A 23,315-nucleotide genomic window follows, 5' to 3' on the forward strand; every position below is an offset into this window, starting at 1 on the left:
AAGAACTCTTTTAACATCAGTCCTGCACTTTATTTTCACAATTCTGCATGTTTTAAAACCGAAACCAAAATGTCAGACGCGCAAGCGCTTTGCCTCCGATGGACATCCTTTGTATATTAGGAATGACTTAGGAAGGTGCACCTCTCAGAAAACATAGACAAATAAAGATCATTTTAGATGTTTAATTATGACTTGGAGAATTGGGATCGCGAGATGAGGGCAATGTATTTATTTTTTATGAAAATCTCAAATTCTACCAAAATCCATATTTTTCACTTTTTCCTATAGATCAAATTTATTGTCATGTGATTAGCTGCTACTCCATAGGTGTCATGTGGTACACTTGAAAATCCCCCAACCACCACAACCAACCAAACCCATCCCCACATCCCCCCCCGCCTGTCCCCATTTTCACCTCTTCCGAGTTTGCAGGTCTGATTATTCTCTGATAATAACCTCTTAAACTAAGTGCACACTGTGATTCTGATGGTTTGTGTTTGTTACAAAACAGGTATTTAAGCATTTTGAATCAATAATTTTTGTCCTATAATTGTCTCATGTGTTAAGTAGCCATGTAATAAATGGTACATCCAGCCGGCTCACTGTACTTTATCCCGCTTATTACACGCCCACTTACCTCAAAAGTAAGTTATTGAGGTGAAATATTTATTTTGATGCAAAGAAGATCATTCCCAAATCGACAGTCACCATCTCTTGGCTTTATTCAAGGAGTCAAGTTAAATAGGTTGTTTGCAAGTGACATCACGACACTGCGAAGTGCAGATAGAGGGCAGCAAGTAATTTTCTCCATAGGAATTTACTATCTCAAACTCAAAATAACCAATTTCATGAACCAGTCTCTCTGTTTCAGGTAAGCATCAGATATAAAAGGTATGTCCCTTCATAAACAACAACATTGGGACAGCAGTCACTAGGGACAGGAAACTGTGCCACCCTTCCAGGTCATTGAGAGAAAGTGAAAGAGAGAGCAGGGAGGGGAGGGGTTTGGGACATTTCACTGTAGCTGAGAATCAGAGCTCAGTGAAATCAAGCAGCGAACGAGAGCAGAACAGAGCGGGTAGCAGGGCTCACGTTGCAGACTTAACAAAAGACCCAGAGTCACCTGAAAGAGAGATTTCAGCACCTGAGGTAAACTGTAGCTTATAAACTTGAAGTGAGAGATGTGTGTTCAGTGTGCTGGCTGCAGATGCCCAAAATCACTGGCACCAGTTCGCCTTCTCTCTTACTCTTTAAAGCTTTGGTTGTGTGTTCAGATAGTCTTGGAGCTGTTTTTGCGGGTTCCACTCATGTGTGTGCATGTGTGTGCGTGTGTGTTTTAGGATAATGTGGTGCTCTTTCTGAAGGGTTGTAAAGAACTCGGTTTGAGGACCTCACAGCTGTTTGATCCAGGAGATCTTCAAGACCCCTCCATAAGCACCAAAAAGTAAGATGAACAACGTTTTATGTGTGTGTGTATGCATACAGAACCTATGTCTACTTGTTTATTTAAACATTTGACCTCTAGGAACCTTGCCAAAAGGAAAAATGTTCATATTTATATATTTGCCAAAAGTATGATATTTGTAAATCAGACATTTTTTGCTACTGTTATGATCTGCTTACATATTTATTATGTCTTCTATGTGTTTTTAGCTCAAAAAGGTAGAAGTTTTTGATGCAATTACAAAATTACTGTTAGTGTAATAATATGACTCGTGGAACACTGAATACTTTAAACTTCATTAACCAGAAGAACAGATAAACCGGAAAGATCTGACTCTTAATTTTTAGTCTAGAACAGCTCCGGTTGAGTAACCTCTAAATTCTTTAACATTTTTGTATATATTTTTTGATGTAAGAAAGTCATACAAGTTTTGAAATATGCAACGTACACTTGTCAACAATTTCCTCATTTGTGTCCGATTCAAATTTCTACAAAAGCATTTTAGGAGAAACGTAATAGGAAAAGTTAAAGCGCAAGGCTATATAGGGCTAAACATTTTTTTTTGCGTAAACAAGGAAGTATTGTTCCTGTCCCCAAGGATATGTTGACCCCCCTATAATATTTCTGTCTCCATGATCTCGCCATCCGCCTTCAAGGGCGCAGACCTTTTGTTGTTGTTTTGCTTTGTTTATTCAGAAGTCTTAGCCACTATGTGCAGACATTAAACAGAGGTGTGTTTGTGCAGTTCATTTCATCGTATCAAATGTCCTGATCAGAGTTCATGAGTGTACAGTAGCTCTCTTCAGTGAGGAATAAACCATCAGGCATGAGAGGCCAGAGTGAAACTACAGTAAATCGAAGAGATTGCCTTTCTTGTAAGACTGGTTTGCCAAAATAAACGGATAAAAATTAGGCCCTGTGTGAATATGTGGTCAGATTTAAATGTATTTTGACTAAAGGGCATGCCGGATTATTCTGGATAATCCATCACAACTATCAACATCTCTGATAAAAGAACTATATATTTTTGTTGTTTTACATTTAAAAATAAATAAATACTTTTTTGTTTTTGATAGATGCAATTGTTGTTTTAAATTATGTTAAATTTACATGACCAGTGGAATATGTATAATATGTCTTTTCTCCCGTTTGCATGAAAGTTTTATTAGTTTGATTATTTGCTATAATACACAGCACAAACAATGATCTCAGATACATTAGGTGTGTGTTACTGGCTATAGTTTTAATATATTCACATCAAATGCAAAACACTGTCATGTGGATGTATTTTATGGTTATTCGGTGCCAGGATGAATATAGAAATAAGTTGGAAAATGCCTCTGCAACGTTGGTGTACGCTGTTTTTAATGTGTGAAGATAAGGAGCAGAAACTGCTGACAGCGAGTTGTGTTGACGGTAAAACTTCAGACTATCGTGTTTATTATGAATTTACGCTTAAGATGCATGACAGAAGCACATGCACACTTTGGTCAGAGCAGCATAAATGCGATTAAGTCGTTTACATTCTTATTGCGATTAAAAGCTGGAGTATACCACGTATGTTACTTTGATTGTGCTTACTGCAATTTTGAGCTTAGTCCCATTATTTAGATCAAATTATTGTGTTTACATGATGTAAAGTGTAATTGCAATATTTCCAAAATCCTAATATAATCACATTTTGAGGGTGCATGTAAACATAGTCATTGTTGTCACATGTAAGGAGCAACGAGTTCTTGCCAGAAATTGTTGCAATTTTTTTTTATTTTGCTGCAGGCCTCTTGGCAGTCGCCCTTACCAGTTTTAGAGGGATGTCCTGGTCTCCGTATGATCAGCTCATATGATCAGCTCTGTGCTGTCATTTCTTTGAAGTGTAGAATGATCTCATGAAATTAGATTTTTTTCAGTGCACGTGCAAGACTGTCAGTTTTGAACAGTTTTGAAATGCTAATTTTAAATTTAAACCCATCTTGATGCAGCGTAGATAATCTTGACGGTAAGCGGGTCTCTCTCGTTAGTTGGCTCGTGGGCGGGCTCTTTCTTTCCCCGCCATGCTTTTCCGGGAGAATGGCCAATAAAAGGAATAGGATTCCTGCAACGACACAGGGATCCAGAATTACAAAAAAAATTTAAGAAACAAGTTGGAGTGCTGGGGGGAGTGTATCAATTACAGAAATACTACGTCATACGTCCAACTCGTTTTTTAACAAGTTGACCATGTTAAGCATGAGAAGCCAGCATGTTTAACAGTGTAAAGAAGTCAGAATTCATGACATAGCATGATACCCGATCTTTAAGGATAACATATTTTTAATAATAAACTTTCATTCTGATTTTAGTGGATCTTTAACTAATGAATAGTTCTGCCATGAAACTCTAGACGGTGCAGTCTTAAACCTATCCGACATAATAACTACACGGTGAAGTGATTGGTTCCTTCCATATCAGCAGCCAATGAGCTTGCTGCTCTACGTTTAAATCTCGGCTAGTGATTGTTGCAGCAGTGAAGCGCGTTTCAGAACCCTCCTCCTTCCCCATCTCCACTTGTATAGATCTGCTACAAGGACCACGTAAGCTGTGGTTTATTCATATGTTATATGTGCAGCAGCAGCATTCTTTATATGCACACAGCAGCATGTTGTGGATATATTGGCAGTAGCAAGTCTCCTTACTTGCTCCGCCACAGCAGCAGCGTAGCAGATCTATTCCACCAAGACCAAATAGATTATATGTCATGCACACTCCGAGAGTTTGAAAACTTGAAAACTAAAGAAACTTTATTTAGAGTAATGTAATTGGTGTAATCTGTGATATTATTGCAAATTCTGTTTTGACTTGTTGATAATATATCTAACATCTCTAGCTCATCTTTTATAAGACTGTAATACCATATGTTTTGTACTCTATAATATAACGTAGTAGTATAAAATGCCTTCTACAGTATATGCATGTGTACATATGTAGATACATATGAGTATGCGTATGTATTTGATGTCTTTACTTTCTCTATTTGATATTACTTTTAAGGTCATGTCTTTATTTATTCTATGTGTATTTAATGTGTTTTTCTTTTAACATTCTTTTAATATTTTATGTTTTTTGTGTGTGTGGTTTTACTGCTACAGCTATTTGATACAATTTTAATTGCAAAAAGCACTATAAAAATAAAGTTGACTTGACTTAACTTGAAATGCAGAGCACAAATTCTGAATATGGGATACCATACTTGGCTGCACATTACTTTCTTTAATGCCTGTGTCTCTGTACTGTCTGCCTCACACCTGTACTGGCCTGTCTCTTGTCTCTCTTGTATATTGTCTCTCTCTCATATCTTTATGTCATCAGTCTTTCCACTGAAACACAGACTAATCTATAAAGTGAGCTCAGGAATATGGTATGCAGATATTCTGTTTGTTGATGGAAACAGTGAACACTTAATGACAGGTGAAGAGAACGAGAGGTTGAGCGACAGAAGCTGTTTCCAGATCAGAATGATCTAATATGTATTAGAAATGCTTAGAAGGCAAGGCAAGGCAAGGCAAGTTTATTTATATAGCACATTTCATACACAAGGGCAATTCAAAGTGCTTTACATAAAATGATTGACAGAGAGAAATAAGACGTATCTTTAAAATGCAAATGATTTAAGATCACAAATACTTTAGATTTTAAGAGACAATAAAACAGCAATAAAATTGATTAAAAATGTGAGTGTATATATAAAAAGAATAAGAGCAAAAGAAAAAGAAAAAGAAATTAGAGATAGAAGTGCAGTTGATGTAAACCAGTACAGTGCTCAGGTTGTAAACACAAATCACCCTGTCATTGTTTAGAAGGAAAATAGAAAAAATCTATCTCTTTCACAATCTATCTCTTTTTTTCTTGTCAGAGTGCGCCAGAACGCATAAATTGAGTGTAAAAATCACAACAATTTTCTCTTGGGGCACGATGCCCCCAGACCCCCAACAGGAGCTTAAATTGTATGTGTGTTACCTTTTTCACCTCTTCCGAGTTTGCAGGTCTGGCTAGACCCAATGCATCACTCTGCCTATATACACTGTAGACAATTGTTTTTAAAAGTATACTATAGCACGGCTGCACTTATTTTCTCTCTTTTTCTCCTGCAGAGGCCAAGACAGCAAGGGGAAGTTAAAAAGTGTAAGTAAAATCTATCTGTTCAAGTCTCTTCTACAAAAAATGGAGACCGAAAAGCCAGTCTGCATACCATAGTGACATTGTTATAATAATAGTAATAATGATGTAAATTAAAAAAAAATATATATATTTTAATGCATTTGGTTTGCCTTGTAGTTCTGGCATATACTATATACAGTATATTTGACATTGTATAGCTGATACATAAATATGACTTTTTTCTAGTAACGTTGCTCCACTACTATAAGTAATATTCTGTTTAATCTTTTTTATATCAATATATATTTTTACTTTTATATCATACATACCATCTTAATATCACTGTATGGCATCATATTTAAAGCTTCTTGAAAGCTGATCTACAGATTTCTTTGAAGGATCCTTTGTGCTGTCAGATGTAGAAATCAACTCATCACAGAGATATTTTAGATCTGTTTGGTAATGTCTGAATTAATCTTTTGATGAATGGACTGCGTTCCTTCAGATTCTGATCACTATCTATTGGCTGGGCCGAGCAGCCAATAACATCGCAACATATAACGGGCCCACCCTGGACCTGCATGAGTTTGAAGGGCTGCTGTCACAAATGAAAAAGGTGAAGACATCAAAACCTCATGCATTACTAATGCCTCGTTTCGACTGAGTGGTACAGTTCAGTACGGTTCACTACGGTACGCAATTTTTTCAGTTTCCACTGTGAATGGTACCAAAATAGCGAACCGTACCGTACCACTTTTTTGGGACCCTTTCGTAAGGGTACTTAGCACAGTAGTACCAATAGTACAGGAACCTAATGGGTGGAGCTAGTCTCACTGCAGAATGCTGATTGGTTTACAGAGAATCATCACTTGCGCGTGCTACAAGGGGAACCAAAGAGTATAGATACCAAGAGGCGAAACTCAATAGAACGTTCCATTGCGACACCTGCGTTTCCGCCATTTTTGGGTGAAAGCGACTCTACTTTCTGCTGTGGCGATGGCAATATCAGCTGCTTTGTTTAAAAAATAAAACATTAAAGCTGAAATTCAACCTGAATGATGATAATACATGACGACAAAAGCCTTGGCTCGCTAGAAACCTTGTCAGATATCAAGCATTTTCACCCCAAAATGGCAGCCGCGCTGTTTTCTCTCAAAGTTGCGCCTCTTGGTATCTATACTCTTTGGGGGAACGACAACACAGGAAGCGTCATTGTCATTACAGATTGCTTTGTTGCGTGAGAATGACGTCAATCGCTACTTTCCGGCGTACACCAAGCCTACCTGTTGTCAGTGGAAACGCAAGCCTGATAATGGTTACCCGTAACGAAGCGTACCATACTGTACTGTACCGAACCGTACTGCTCAGTGGAAACGAGGCATAACTTTCTAACTTCATCAACACAACAGATCATATACATGTTTTAAAAATGGCTTCAGTGCTATGTACTCACTAATTATGGTTGTTTGTGAAAGGTATTAACATTAATAGTCTTTTTGCATATCCTGTGTTTTCACAAATCCATTTATTACACGGCTCGTTGTAATGCTTGATTCTGATTGGCCAGTCGAGACATTTGCAGGTTCTTTATTCCCAGATAACAACCGCTCAAAACTAATAACACATGGTAACCCAGATGCAGCAAATCATTTTGACAGATTTCTATTACAAATGAAATATAAATATGTCTTTTAATATCATATATGACATTATATTTACAAATGTTTAAACCAAATTGCCTGTTCGTGACATTTGAACATCGTTTCTTACCTTACAACCAAAAGTAAATGGCTTTTCCTCGCGGAAGGTCTGCATTCGGTAAAATTAGCTAATAAAATATTTCAAATTCACATTTCATGTCCAGTTTTTATCTCATGTGGCAAGTAGCTGTGTAATAAACAGGATAATGTACAAGCAACCGGCTGTTATCGCGAAATAAGCCCCTTCATTGTGATACAAGACCCTCCGTGCTGATCACACTGTCGGGGCTTATTTCTGCAATAACAACCGGCTGCCTGTACATCAGGGGCGGAGCTACAGGTGGGCTTGGGCGGGCCTACCCAGTCAGAGCCAAGAAAATTATTTTTTATATTATTAAATATTACTTTTTAACCTTATTTCTAAATTTGAATTGTATAAATTAAATGAAAACATTTTAATTGTTTGTTTATTAATAATAATATCCAAATATTATTAAGAATGTGCTCACGTGACGTCAGTTACGTTACGGCAGTTACGCTGCGTGCCAATATCGCTGCCTGTAGATTCTCTTTCAATGATCCTGTAAACATGGCTAAACAAACAGCTATCCATGTGGCAATTTTTCAAAAAAACACTTCTAGATAAAGAAACTGAAGAAACACACACTGACACTGAGGCACCTGGGCCAGTTGCATAAACTGCTTAGACTAGTCTTAGAAGTTAGTCATCTAATTTTTTTCATCAAGATTGGTCATAACTTCTTTAAATCAGTTACATAAAAAGGTAGATTAGGCTAATTAAAATATGAAAAGTAAGACCGATTAGTCCTAACTTATTGCTAGTCAGTGAGACTAGTTGTTAAGACGCAGTCTTAACTTAGCGGCTAAGTTTATGCAACTGGGCCCTGGAAATGAAGGTGAAATACACACATCAACATCCAATGAGTTGAGTGCTAATGGCAGCATTTGTGCTTCAGCCTTCACTGATATTCTGCTAAATGTAAATGTATTCTCACTCAGCCGGCTTCCGAATTAGTAAATCAAATTTGTCCACCTCCAGATCAGTCCGCGATAGAAGAACAGAAAATATCCGATTACCGTAAATGATGGAAAGCCACGCTCCTTCAGTTCTTATTGGTATGAACAGTTTAAATGGATTGACTATAGCAATACAAAAGATACCATATTTTGTAAAGCATGAAGACATTTTCCTGAGGTACACACCGAGTTTACTTTCACAAGAGACGGGTATAAAAATTGGAAACTCCTCCGACAGGCCTGTAACAAACACGAGTCTAGTAAACCGCACGCAGTTGCGCTGACTTTTGACGCATACAGGGAAAGCCATGCACCGCAAAGCCGTGGGACCTTGTTAAATCAACTGCACGTGATGCCGTTTCATTTGCAGAGCGAAGTTTAGTGAATTGCATTTGACGCCACAATGGGACAGAACACTGGTCCATTAATTTTTCTTAAAAATTACTCTGGTTGAAAGGGAGATGCAAATTATTCCAGCCCACCCACAATTTTACAGGCCCACCTATCATCTACTTTCTGTATCCGTCTCTGCTGTACATTATTCCTTACTTAACTGACGTGAATGATACAGTACCTCAAATCATGTGATCAAAGTTTGCCTGATGGACAAGAAGTCAGACAAAATGTCCCAGAGGCTTACGTTATAGAAAGGATCCAAGAACCATGCCAGTGTAATGGAACTGGGGTTAAGCTATTTTGACTACTGAGTAACCAACCACCCAGAACACCCTAGCAACAGCACAGTAATGGCCTGGCAACCATCCACAATGTGGTGGCAAGCTTTGCATGTGCAGGAACCTCTTCCATGACCTCCTCAAAAATGTTTATCATTCATCCAATAATTGTAAAATGCATTGATTTATTTTTTTACTCTTAAAACGTTGGCCTCAGCACAGGGATTCATCCCACAGTAGATTTACAGTGCATTGTTGGCTTGGAGAATCACACTCCTCATCTGTCCATCATTGCTGATGTCATTATTGGAGGAGAGTAATATTGTCTCTTCGGGACCACTGTAACCATCCAATACTGATCTACAGGGAATACAGATTACAACACATACTCCAAGGGCCAATTAAAGATATCAATGTTTTTCTGTAACGTCTCAACTTATGTCACATTGTTCTAGTGAGTTGGGTGTTTTCTTTTATAGTAAACCACTGGATGGAGGATGATGTCACTGTGCAGCAATGTATTTTTCCATCATGTCGCGTGTCCTTTGCAAGAAAAGTGTTTCCCCATCTGGTCAGATGGTCACAAACTGATGGATCTCTCCACTGTTGCAGGACTGATCTCAGTTCACTTGGTCCAAAGTTTTTTTTTCTGTGATACAACAGTTTTCTGAGAAAGATTAGACTTTTGATTAGATAGTCTTTGTTATTTCTTTAATCAGACTGCACTTCATTTTCCATTTCCTGATGTTTACAGCTCCTTTCTTCACTTCCTCATCCATTTTCTCTGCCACACCATCATTCCGGAGAACACTTTCTTCTCTTTATGGTTTGGTTTAGTGTATAAAATAGTGAATATGTCTTTGAAAGCTGTAAAATGTCACTAAACAATTGGGGAGGGAATTCAGTGAACAAAAGCGTCTAGGTTATGCCTGTAACCTCAGTTCCCTGATGGCGGGAATGAGACGTTGTGTTGAGAGACAGACTGGGGTTTGATCTTGAGAACCTATCATCTCCGAGAGGAATTTAAAACGCCAATGGACTTTGGCGAATGGCACACGCACGCCAGTCCCCGCCCCGTGCATACGGGTATAAAAGGGAGGTGGCGGTGGCCATTCACTCACCCTTTGGGCTGAGGAACCTGAGAGACATCTCCCGGTCGCTGCAGTGGGTCGGCGAAGCGTTGTGGCATGAAGACACAACGTCTCGTTCCCTCCATCAGGGAACAGAGGTTACAGTCGTAACTGAGACGTTCCCCTTCAGTCGGTCTCTCGACGTTGTGTTGGGACGACCCTGCAGGGGAGTCACTACGTATGGGGCAACAGTCCGAGTATAGGGGTCCACCTGAGCAGAGGTGACTCTACCAGTACTAGACTTGGTTACAACAGTCCGCTCCGCCCGGTCTGTTACCATAATTGCCAATGCTTAGTGATGGATGAAATGCCTGTACTTCGTCCTAAGGGGAAAGTAGGGAGGCTAGAATAGCGTGCTAGACTCGCCCGGGGAGGGGGAGAAGGAGCTTTCGCAAGCGTACGCCCAACCCAGTTGCCGGCCTCACACGCCGGTGGTGTGTAAGACACAGGCTGACACTGGTTCCACGCAGAGGTTGTAAAATCTTGTGAAGGTACTTGTGAACCCGCACCACTACATATGTCTGCCAGAGAGGCGCCCTGCGCCCCGGAGGATGCCACACCCCAGGTGGAGTGTGCTCTCACTGCAAGTGGGCACGGGCAATCTTAGGACCGGTATGCCAAAGTAATGGCATCAACGATCCAGTGCGCCAATCTCTGTTTGGAGGCAGCCCCTCCTGGTGCTGTCCCCAGAACAGACAAAGAGCTGCTCAGAGCTTCTAAGGCTCAGTGCGCGCACTGGACACAACACGTTGGAGGTTGGGTCTTCCTCCCCAGAGGGGAGTGCCTGCAGGTTCACCACCTGGTCCTTGGGCAAGTAACCAGGCCGGGGTCTCAGGACAACGTGAGAACTACCGGACCCGAATTTTAGGCACCCATGAGACACGGAGCATGCCTGGAGGCACCCCACCCTCTTGATGGAAACGAGCGCCAGCAAGAGAGCCGTCTTCATCCAGATGAGGAAGACTGGCAGCTCTGAGGGGCTCGAAAGGTCCGTACAGGTCATGTATGACCACACTAAGGTCACAAGAGGGTCGGAGCGCGGTCGAGATAGATTCACCCTTTCCGCGCCCCTGAGTAACCTAGTGACCAGGTCATGTGGGCCGAGGGACTTACTCTCCACAAGATCGTGATGAGCAGCAATAGCGGCTACATACATTTTCAGCGTGTATGGGGAGAGGTTGCTCTCGAGTCTCTCTTTAAGAAGGCCAACGCTGACCTGATCGGGCAACTCCGTGGGTTCCCCCCATGGGAAGAACACCAGGACGAGAAGAGACGCCACTTATAAGTGTACAAACGCCTAGTGATGGGGCTCTAGCCTGCAGGACGGTCTCGTGGACAGCCAGCGGCAAGCCACTAAAGGTCTCCTCGTCCCGTTAGGGGCCAGACATGGAGATTCCAGAGGCCTGGCTTGGGGTGCCACACCGCCCTCCCCTGCGACAGAAGGTCCTTCATAAGGGGAATCGGCCAAGGGGTAACTGAGGAACGGGTTCAAACACATTTTTGCCAGAAGGGCGTCCAAACCAAGGTGTGGAGAATGCCCCGAACCTGGGCGGGTGCCTGGCGAACTGGTTCGCATAACCGAGACGGATCGTCCTCTCTAGCCAGCATGACGGGCTGGTGAGCTCAAAGCGCCCAAGAATCATGACAGTGGAACCAGAGGGGCGATCTGCTTCACTGTGCCGTGGGAGGCTGGTTCGGTGGCTGACAGAGCAGTCACATCGCACAGGGCAGAACCCCAGGGAGGTTGACTGCTCTGCTAACTTACCTGCTTGGTGTTACTGCTGGCCAATGCAACGTCAAGTGGAGATTGCGGAAGGCAGCGAGAAGTTATGTCACCCGGCGCACCGTCGTATTGAGAGTGCTGCGGGGAAGCCCAGAGAGAGAGAAGCTCTTTTGAGAGAGAGTGGGCGCCCGGTCCTAAAAAGGGCCCGGCTTGGGTGGGGGACGTGGCAGGCGGCATCCCGCTTTGACGCGCCGGCGATGACCTGGCCGGGGGATCACCCGCTGTACTCTCAATCCCCCTGGCTCATCCCGTCAGGGCCGCTCCGTCTTTAGGATGGTTCCCAACGGTGTAGAAACTCACTCCCGCAGAGCTCTGCATCTCTGGTGGGCCGTTGCATGGAGGACCCCAATACCAGAGGGGCCACCACGGGGGGGGGGGTGCTGCTGGGGGGCAGGCTATGCTCAGGACCTCAACGACCGATGCAGACGGCGGAGCAGTCTGCTTCTTCACCACAGAGAACCTCCACAGTGTCACCACACAGCCCTGCTTGCGAGATGGGCGCATCTAGAAGGCGGGCCTTCTGAGCGTCACTACTCAAGATTGAGCCACAGATGTCTCCCTTGGACCACTATCATGGACATTGTCCGATCCCAAGCACCCGCCATGACCTCTGTCACACGAGGCGCGAGGCCAGTGGCGGTGCGCAGCCGGGTCAGCCTTCCCATCAACCAGATCCGGGGAGGGTGGGGCCACTACAACCCGCAGCCGCCCGGGCAAGCACGGCCGTCATCTCTGCATCGCCTCATCTTGGGCTCGACCGCCCGGAGGCGGGAGCTCCAAGGGGTCTCCACATCCGATGCCAGGAGGTAGCTGTCTGATGTTATGACAGAAAGTTTGTCCCCATCCCTTTGTCGAGTCTGCCTGCTATGGGACGGTACACCGCCACCCATTGGGGACGAACTGGTGAACGTGCCGGGGCACGGATGATCCGCGAGGCGAAACTGGCGGAGTGACATCCATGGGAATCCCCAATCACCCCCGCCGCTCACCGAAGCGGCAGTCGAACTCGCTCAGGAAGCAGACGGAGTTTGCGGCTACATTCCGGAGAACATAGCCAACCATGACCGCAACACCTTAATCAACGAGCCCTGCCACTTCATGCTGGAGCCCCAACATGCAATACAGGTGTCGTGCCCGTTGGACTCGGGGATGAGTCTGTCATACCCAAGAACACAGCGCAGACTGTGAGAAGAAATTTGCTCTTTTAGAAATATCTGCGGCTCGCTCAGGGGAAGTCCACTACCAAGATGGAGAAATCCGCTGCTTCGCGTCGTAAATCCAGCAGTCTGAAAGAAATCTCGAAGAGATGGAGCACTTGACATGTACGTCATGCAGTGTAATGACCGCTTGCCCTTCTTTTGTTTTATTGGAAGGCGTCACTAGAGGGCGCAAGGGAACTTAAGGGTAGAGTTGCAGCACAAGAGAAGAAGAGTCTCACGTGCGTTGCATAAACTAACTTCAGAGCAGCATTTAAAAGTTTATTTTTTTATAAGAAACCCATAATGGTGCTTAGTTTCCCTTTTCTTGGCAATAACGGGACGAGGTATGTTATATTCATATTGCATTTCATGCTATTGTGTTTATTTCTCATTTTTAGGATGAATTAATTCTGTTTGAGTAAACCACGCTGTGTAATGCTGTGAAGTTCACATTGCATACGTACTGCTTGAGTTTAATTTTATGTTTCTTTTTTGTATAGTTTTACGGTGATAAACGATGCAGTAAGGATAAAGTGCAGTGTGGTGCATTGAAGTGTTGTGATGTATGGAAAGAGTAAAACAATCATGACATTCCTTGAGTTGATTGCATCAAGGCTGAATAAAACTGCAAACACCCATCAAAACTCTCTGCCTCATGTTTCGAATGCCAAAGGGGCCGCTACATGCAGGTTCCGAAGAACAAAGGATGAGTGAATGGCCGCCGCCGCCTCCCTTTTATACCCGTATGCATGGGGCGGAGACTGGCGTGCGTGTGCCATTCACCAAAGCCCATTGGCGTTTTAAATTCCTCTCGGAGATGATAGGTTCTCAAGATCAAACCCCAGTCTGTCTCTCAACGTTGTGTTGACTGAAGGGGAACGACAAGTCAGCACATGGATGTGAATCAGAACGGTTTGTTTCCTTTAACAAGTCCATTAGGTTACATGAACTTTGAATATTTTGTGTGTGGGTTTGTTAGGAGGCAGAGGATCGAGACAGCCCAAAGCGCAGCATCAGGGACAGTGGTTACATTGACTGCTGGGATTCTGAACAGAGTGAATCTCTCTCTCCTCCGAGACACGAGCGAGACGACTCATTTGACAGCCTGGACTCCATCGGCTCACATTCCTGCCAAACCCCCTCACCCGATGGCCTGCTCGCCTGTGGCTACAGCGATGGTGAGTCCTATGCACAACACCATGACCTCATCTAGGGCAGGGGCGGACTGACCAGTAGGGCATTCTGTCAAAGTCCAGAACGGCCGTCCCACCAACAGCCTATGGCCGCAACCAGGGGCGGCCCGGCCATCTGGAGTGTCAGAATTAGCGGTGGTCCGCTAATGTATGGGGCCGTAATGGACGCTTAGGCCGTACAGACGTACGTTATTAATGCGAATACACGCAACGCAAAGGCATTAGCGAGACGGACACGTATACATGTAACGCAATGACACATCACTACCCCTCAAAGTGGGTGGGGATTATAAATTTATCGTCATAGTTGCGCCGCCTCTACTGCTGTAACATCATTGTGAACGCAACATAAACACACGCACAACACAGGAGATATATGGAGCATATCGATGGCAGATGGCAGCCAAACAAAATACTCCTAAAAATACCAGTGAGTTTGGGAAATCTTACAGCCAAGAGCAGACAACGATCGTTTGGTTTGCTCGACAGCGCACAAGGATAAGCTAATGTAACATTTAGCATTGTGTTAAGGGTCTCAATCTCCATATTACTCTCACGAAGCATATAATGTAATGCCAATATAACGTATTAAAATGCGTATTCATGTGTTGCAAATCCAATGACGCTTGTAATGATTCTCTCTGCCCACTCAGTGATCTGTGTGTAAACACGTCACCTTTTGGTATCGGTACAGTACGCTTGGAACCTCAACCGAGGTGGTACTAAAAAAATAATCAGGTACTAGGTACTGTACCCAGTGGAAAACCCCCCAAAAGTGAGCTGTACTGCGCCGTACCATGCAGTACTATGCAGTGGAAAAGCACCATTCGTGACTTGAATCTGATACGGACTTCAACCGGTAGCCAGTGGAGAGAGATGAAAAGGGGTGTCACATGAGCCCTTTTGGGCTCTTGGAAGACGAGAGTGCTGCTGCATTCTGAACTTTGCTACACTTCCTTTCACATATAGAATTAAGTCTTATTCTAGAAAAATAGATTGAGAACAAGAGATTTTGAATTTGAAGGTTAAATTATTTTATTTATGAAATGCAGCTACACATGTTGTATTGCTTTAGCAGATTGTAAAGGGGAACTCCACCGAAAAAAAATCTGCCATAAATTACCCTCAAGTCATTCAACAAGCCTAGGTCATCCGTTCCTCTTCGCAATGAAAATAAAGATAGTTTTTATGAGGTTCGGGAGCTTTCTGACTCCTGCTTATAAACAGCAATACAACTGACTGTTAAGGTCAGTTATAATAGATGTTGCTATTTAAGCTAATGTGGTTAAGAATAGCTGTTTGATCATACTTCAGTGTGCTTGAATAAAGTTGGCACAAATTGAACTTTCATTACTTTCTGTTTCAATCCATATCGGTTTTGCCTTTTGTTCATCAAGGCTTACAGACAAAAACAACAAAAGGATTGTGATGATTTACTCTGGAGTTTTACTGTTCTGTTTTATGTAACCACCATATTCTCATGTATAATACTTTTTAAAATCTTAATTTTTTATGACAAAAGATGTTCATTTTCTGAATGAAATGTTTTGCTTACCAGCTTTTAACCCACAACACCACAGTGCAGTTATGACAGTGGAATTAAATTACTGTCTAATTGCAGACCACGGGAGCGACTCTGAGTGCGACACCCCCCAGAGGAAGATGCCAGATGTGGACAAGGACGACATGCTGGTGCGTCGAACCTCATGCAGCGAGCAAAGGACGGCCGTCCCTTTCAACCAGTACCTTCCTAACAGGAGTAATCAGACTTCATACCTGCCCACAGCGGTACAACACCCACGTGTCGGCAGAGAGGAGAACCGAAAGAGCTGGAGTAACGCCACCTCACCTGTAGGAGGAGAGAGACCTTTCAGGTAAATTCTGTTACATCGATGAGAGAAAGTCATATATTGCTTAAGGGGTATTAAATTGATTTTATTTGAAGTAGATCAGCATATTACAAATGGTGATTTGCTAATAAATCTACGATTTTACTCCAATATTTCTGAGACCTGTCCAGCTAAAATCTTTATTGGAGAATTCATTCATTTTGTATCAGTAGGTCAAGGATCAGGTTTATATTTTTTAGGTATTTTTAACAATTTCATTGTTGCAAAGCAGCTTTACACACATAATTAAAAAAAAAATAATAGTAATAGATGAATAAATAAAATAAAATACAGACAGCACATGGTATTAAAATACCTGGTATTAAAGATTTTTTAAATAAATACTATGTTGGATTGTTAGAAACTGCAAGTTGATCAAATGAAGTATATTATTTTAAATATTATCTCTAAACGAAACTTTAAATTACAACATGCCAGATCAAATTGCAATAATACCATAACATGCAAATAGAATGTATAAGTTAAAGGCACAATCTGCACAAACTTAAAATGTGAATATGAATGTAATAAAGTAACAGTAACTGCATTTATTTTGGTTATAATTGATCGTTTTATTTGGATTATTATTGTTTATTATGAATATTATAAATCATATTTATAATTTTGCTATTTGTTATATATACTGTACTTTGTGCAGCCGTTCACCTTTCAGTATGTATCAGAAGGTAGAGCTGACCGCATCATCTTGTAATTAATTGCAGTTTATGTATATACTCATGTTCACAGTCAAAATGGTCAAAATTCAATAACTCGTGTTTATTTTAAGCACATAAATACAGTACAGTATAAACAGTAAAATTAATTGTAAATGTATACAACCTTATTGTGCTCCGGTTTCCTCCCACTGCCCAAAAACATGTAGGTTAGGTTAAGTGATCAACTTGTGTATAAGACAGACTTGTGTATAGACTGTTTAGTTCTCTCCATGAATATAGCCTTAAATGCTGGAATGGTGTTAAGAATGAAACATTGAATAAATAAATATACAACCTTATTGTAAAGTGTTGCCAACACGTGTATATGTGTGATGTCATATGATTTTTTTTATAGCGTTCGACATACAGTTTTACAGGCGTTATACATATATATCGCAGCCACTGTATATTTTCACCTGATGAAAAATGCATGATGTAATAATTGTGTCTTTTTGTGTCCCATTTCTGTTGTGATGTAACATTGACATTTCAAACCTTTTATGTCCCTTTCCTGTCATTTTCCTCCCATCATGTTTCTGTTTGTGATTTGACACGGTTGTGCCGTTTACTCATGTATCTTGTTTTGTGGGTGTGTAACTGTTTAGTGAGGATGATCTCTTTTCTTCACAATTGTCCTCTATGATAGCAGGAACTGATGTTCAGGACGTAGGCCTGGACCCAGTAGATACTCAGTCTGAAAGTCAGCACTCCAGTGTGTCTCCTCCAAATGACCTACCCCCTAAAGACCCCGATTCTAATAATTCACAATTCAGTGACCCTCAGATTAGACTCCCCCCTCCTCCCTATGACCACTTTCATCCTTCTGTACAACCCCAACCAATAGAACAGAGGCCCTCAGACAGTCTGAAGAAAGAGGAGGAGGAAACAGAGAGAGATGGATGGGTCACTGAAAACATTGCAGCTTTCCTTCACTGCAATTTACAGATGTTGCATAATCAGACTGCAGAAAATGATGCCAGGTGCATAGACTTCCCTCCACCACACCAACATAAAAACAATACACATAACCCAACTTTCATACTGTGTCATAATGTTCTTAGTGTTTTTGTCTTGTTTCCCATTTAATAATATTCTTAAATCAAGATTTTTACATTTATTTGACAAGCAAAAACGTCTTGTTGAAATGACAAAATTAGTTGAAAACCTCACTGGCAGATATTTTTCTAGACATTAACTAAAATGTTGATGTATATTCTCCTCTTCCACTTATATACGAACCTAAAGATCTTTGGGAGAAGTATAATTGTTTTTCAAATCGTTGTTGATCCAGTGAAAATCCTTCAACTTACACAATTTACAGTTGCGTGAGTATTAAAGAGCAGATGTTGGCTTGTTTGACTTTGATGTCCATTACAGAAGCAAATCCACTGTGTGACCAGCAATGCTAAGGAAGTTTGGGTATCTGTTTGGAGAAGTTTGGGTATCTGTCCCACAATGGGTGTCTGATGTTTATAATGTTTTGGAGTGATGTAGGTCAGTCTGAATGATTTTCAGTAAAACTTTGAGGATAGTCTTTTGGTCTGATAGCTCAGATTAGCACGGTTGGCTGAAACTCCTTACTGTGTTTGCATCATAAAGCGCTTTAGCAGTCGAACTTGCAAACAGAGGTATGAGAAATGAGGTCATGCTTTGAGGGTTAAAATACAGTTTGTGTTGCAGAATTAGCTTGCTTCATGAGAAATTAAGAGAAACAAATTGGATTCATCCATGCATTGTCATATTTTTTCACAAATTATTCTGGATCAAGAAAAATGCATACTCAGAATATACAGAATGTACAGAAAATGTGAGCACTGTAAAACAATATAAAATCATCATCAGTAGCATTTACCTCATACTGTAGCCTACATACACTGGACAAAACTAGCATTATGTGTCATCAACTTTACATATAAAGGAAATTAATGTTTTTATATAAAAAACTCATTTGGTGGCCATAACGTATCACGTGTCATGTGCCTCTTACCCTGCATTCCATACCGAAGTGATCATCCCTATGCCTTGATGTGTAAACTCTAGAGGGAAAAACACAATTTTATCTCTTAATTTTGTATCTCTTAAGCCACGCGTATACTTGACTTTCCGCGTCCGTGTCCATCTCAAACGCATTCGCAAACGCATTCGCACAGCTTCTTGAGCATACTCAATCGTGGATAAACGAGTTCGACGCAGACACAGTACGTCACCGAGTGGACTCGGCTGATTCAACATTTTGTTGTGCATGCACTGTTGTACACGTCCGAACTATACATCTGCCTTTAATCTGTCCATTTAAAACTTAATTGGAAAAGGAGTAATAATAACAACGTCATCTTTTTATTTGGAGGGTTGTTTTGTATGGTGTCCCCTTCCCGAAGGGCCCTTCGGAGGGCAATAAATCCCATTTGGAACTCAACGCCAGTGTGTCCTCCATTTTGTATCTCGTCTGCCATTTTGCATCATGTCATTTCCTGTTGCAGTCTGTTTAGTTCTTATCTTGATTCCCTGTTCCCTGTTGATTGTCTCACCAGGGCTGTCTTGTTAACACTTTTACCCCTCTGTATGCATAGCCCTTGTGTTTCCCTTGTTACTGGTTTGGTTTGGTTTTGTGTTTGTTTTGATGCGTGTTGGTGTGGCTGGTTCCTTGTTGTTTTGGACCCTTTTGTTTAAACTCTACTGCTGCACTTGGAACTTGTTTTTGCATTTATTTGCAAATTAACTTAACCTAACATGCATTTTATAATTCCACTGAACAGCTAACTGTACCATACACATGTAAACCATATTTGTATAGCGTACATTTCATCATTAAGAAAAGCCTTTAAATGCTGCACTGTGTACTTTCCCATTGTGTTTGTTTATGAAAATAGCCTCTCAAGCAGCCACACAAGGAACAGCCGACCCACCCAGAGGAAGGCAGGGAATGTGCAGGTTTCCTGTGTTAAGATATGAACTGGGCTGAACTGAGTTCGCCTTGGCACTGTTTGAAATAATTTAGTACATTGTGGCCCACAGGAGGTGTACAAAATAAGACACAACATACGAAAGAGATGTAACATTATTCGAAGGTAAGCCACTGGGCAAGCATCAATATTTATGTTGCTTAAAACAATAAGGCAAGGCAAGGCAATTTATTTATAAAGCACCATTAAAAACAACAGTTAGTTGACCAATGTGCTTGTACAGCTTTTAAACAGAGAAAAAACCATTTCATTACATAAGATACATAAGAATTTAACCTCGGCATGCAACGCATTCTGCCTGTGCTACAGATGCGAATAATACCTCAAAACACCCAGAGACATATCTAGGGTGCAGAGTATTATCATGAGTTTATCGTGGGCTCTTTTGATTGCGCAGTTAATTACATAACAAGAATGCCCTTGCAACCACATACAGTAGTAATATGAGCAACCTCCCACTGTTTTTGGGGGAATATAAAAATCTAGTATGAGTAATGCAAAATTGCAAACACTTCTGTCCCATTTTTCGGAATATAAATGTCCTTGTATAATCAGAGACACCACCCCAGATGTTTATAAGAAATTGCTCCCTCGTCCATAAAAGCTAATTCAATGTTTTAAAGCCAAAGATTCACTGAACTGATCAATAACATTTATATATTTTTATATAAAAGATTTTATACATAGGTTTCTGCTGTCAGCAGTGCTCTTTATTTTGACAAACCTCTTCAGCACGGAATATAATTTAAATTATATGAAAATTGAAAATATGTCTCCACACCTCTATTTAGAAATCACTCAGTACAAATAGAAGTAGGGTGTGTTGTTACAACTTCTATTAAAAATTAATAAATTTGATCAGTTGCAAGATAATTACTATTTGGTTTTTATCTGAAATCATTCCAAATTTCATTTCAGACTAATACCCAACATCTATACTTACTGCTACACCAAAGACTGATAGATAGATACACTGTAACACAGATAGAAGTATGGATTTTGTAAAAGAGAATGTGTCGTTTTTGTCATTTAACCTGTTGGAATTATATGGTATCACACCATTAATTGCTTTAGAAAAATGCAATTACAGTTTGATCGATAGAAAAATAGTATATTTGCCAACACAGTAGAGAAGTTACCAGTTTGATTTTGTTCGCAATTGTGAGGGTAAAGAAAATTAAATGGATATTACGATTCACCGGAATCATTTTGATTTATTTTGGATGAAAGATCTGGACATTGCTTTGTCTGATGTATGTTTGAGTTGCCCTCATGCTGGTTGGCATGTAATAGTGCCAGTGCTCTTTGGCATAAGGCAGTGGAGATTTGTGGCTGGGTAGGATTGACTATCAGTTGATGGGCACTAGGAGCCCTTGATTAAGTCCATAAACACTGGCCGCTTCTTTTATACTGTAGATGAAAGGTTGAATTTAAGGTTCTTTATCTGACATCTGAATATTTCAGATGTGATTTAACACTGAAAGTCAATCAAAAAAGTATACAACACATTAACCAGAAGCCAAATGCACATTTTACTGTGGTGAAGGATAATAGTTTTATTCTTGGCTATTAGAATGGAGAGGAAATAGAGCACTGCTGGAATTTCAGCCCCAACCCAGTTCACACACACACCCACTTTGTTTTATAGAGATCTTGCTTTTAGTCTTCTTGGAAATTTATGAGTTGGAACTGAGAAAACATCCTTTAGTGGTTTCAGTGGATAAGCATGTGTACTTAACCCGTGTACTTACTTTATATTAGATGTCTTTAACTGCTACTGTATGTAACTAAAGAAAAACATTTAAAGGTGCTGTGTGTAATTTTTTGGAGGATCTATTGACAGAAATACATAATAATATGTCTTCGGAGGTGTATAAAGACCTTACATAATGAAGCGTTTATCGTTAGAAAGCACTTGAGTGAGAGTGAAATCCTGGCAGTTCATGTCCTCTAGGTTGTGCTTCTCCAAGGCTCTCTGAATCACCTGAGCCGTCTTGTCCTGACTTGTTATCAAAATACTTTTATACATGTTGCCGTTATTGCCAAATTCCACACTGACCCTGACGATACATGAATCAGCAACCTGCTTGTTGTACAACGGATGCGGGACTGCGTGCTGTTGGAGGGGAGACGATGAAGATGATGATATCGATGATGACGATGATGCAGATGATGTAGGGGAGGGGCTTTCACAGTTCATTTCCGACAGATCTCCATGAAATTTGCCATGTTGTTTCTACAGTAGCCCTAAATGGACAAACTGCTCCATAGAGCACGTTTTGTAAATACAATATCTCCTTCATGAAAGAAGCAAAACCAAAACGACATCTTTGTTCTGTGTCAGCCTCCATAGTGATTCGAAATGGAGGGTGGAGTGAGCTGTTGGTTACAATTTGCAACGCTAAATTTCATGCACTGGATCTTTAATGTGCTATATTTATTGTGTAAATGTTTTACTTACAATTAAAGTTCCTGAATGTCCTTATATATACTGTACATATACATGGTTTTGATCTCAATCACAAAACATTGATCAGACAGTTTTTGCTGTTTGTGTTTTACTAAAATAATTCAAAGACATGAGAAGGAAGGATGCTGATATGTTTGTAGAAAGCATGAATGATGTGAGTGTAACATGAGAAGTAAGAAAACATTTCACCAAAAATTGCATCATCAATTTGGGCCTAAGGGAGAATTCAGTGTAATACGACCAACCCATGACAAGCAATGACATGTCCTGAAGATGCTCGGCTTGTATGTATTTTTATTAAATGGCATTTTAGACCATGTGCCATTAGAGATTTATTTTAAACTAGCCGCAAACCAGCCACACTGTTTTGAATTAATTTGTAATTTGTTTGTCCACACTGAATGCGAATATGACATGAGATAGGTTAAACGTGTTCAGTAAGACTTTAAAACCAGTGAGGTTTCATGTGGGTTTAGCTATTGAGTAGTACAGAACACAGTGTCAGAAAAGTAAAAAGCTGTGCATTTTACCATCACTGGGGTCGTACCATTAAGGGTTAATTTTTTACCCTTACAGGTGCAAAACATAAAATGTTGTACCTTTTTGGTACATTATTGTACCCTAAGAACCTATTGTGTAACTGTGTATGCCAGGGAAACGAAACATGTACCTTCAAAGGTGGTACCTTTACAGGTCCTAAATAATGATACCCAAAAAGGTACAATTTCATGTTTTGTACATGTGTATTTCAAATCTTTGTCCTCATGAATCATTGTCTTTGTGCTTTTTTGTCTCGCCTGTTGTAGATTGAGCCGCACATCTAGTGTTTTTGATGATTCTGAGTAAGTCTTTCTAATGCACGCTGCTGTATGAAACACTCTTGTATGGATGCATACACCCTCACAGTGCTTAATGTCTGCCTGCGCTATCTGTGCATTCAGCATGCCATTTTGGTACAATATGGAGAAACGTTCATAAGTTT

At 40.9% G+C, this 23,315-nt stretch overlaps 1 protein-coding gene across 6 annotated transcripts in view; it reads left to right on the forward strand.

Annotated features, from left to right (window-relative positions):
• Window positions 1-1,021: 1,021 nt before the first annotated feature.
• The window catches only part of limch1b (LIM and calponin homology domains 1b), a 49,189-nt gene continuing 26,895 nt past the window's right edge, over window positions 1,022-23,315 (forward strand). For 4 of the 6 annotated variants that reach the window (XR_008962183.1, XR_008962184.1, XM_057326624.1 and 1 more), the window contains exons 1-4: window positions 6,089-6,194; window positions 14,082-14,280; window positions 15,917-16,169; window positions 23,140-23,175. Coding sequence is in view for 4 of the 6 variants with exons in the window: in XM_057326624.1 (XP_057182607.1) it covers window positions 6,186-6,194; window positions 14,082-14,280; window positions 15,917-16,169; window positions 23,140-23,175 (497 nt within the window). In the remaining 2 variants the exon portion in view is untranslated. Of the gene's footprint in view, window positions 1,150-1,340; window positions 1,445-5,571; window positions 5,603-6,083; window positions 6,195-14,081; window positions 14,281-15,916; window positions 16,170-23,139; window positions 23,176-23,315 lie in introns of those variants that run through there. The other 2 variants (XM_057326625.1, XM_057326627.1) reach the window with 2 other exon arrangements.

Source organism: Triplophysa rosa, unplaced genomic scaffold (genome assembly GCF_024868665.1).
Source record: "Triplophysa rosa unplaced genomic scaffold, Trosa_1v2 scaffold116_ERROPOS1553232+, whole genome shotgun sequence".
Lineage (NCBI taxonomy): Eukaryota > Metazoa > Chordata > Actinopteri > Cypriniformes > Nemacheilidae > Triplophysa > Triplophysa rosa.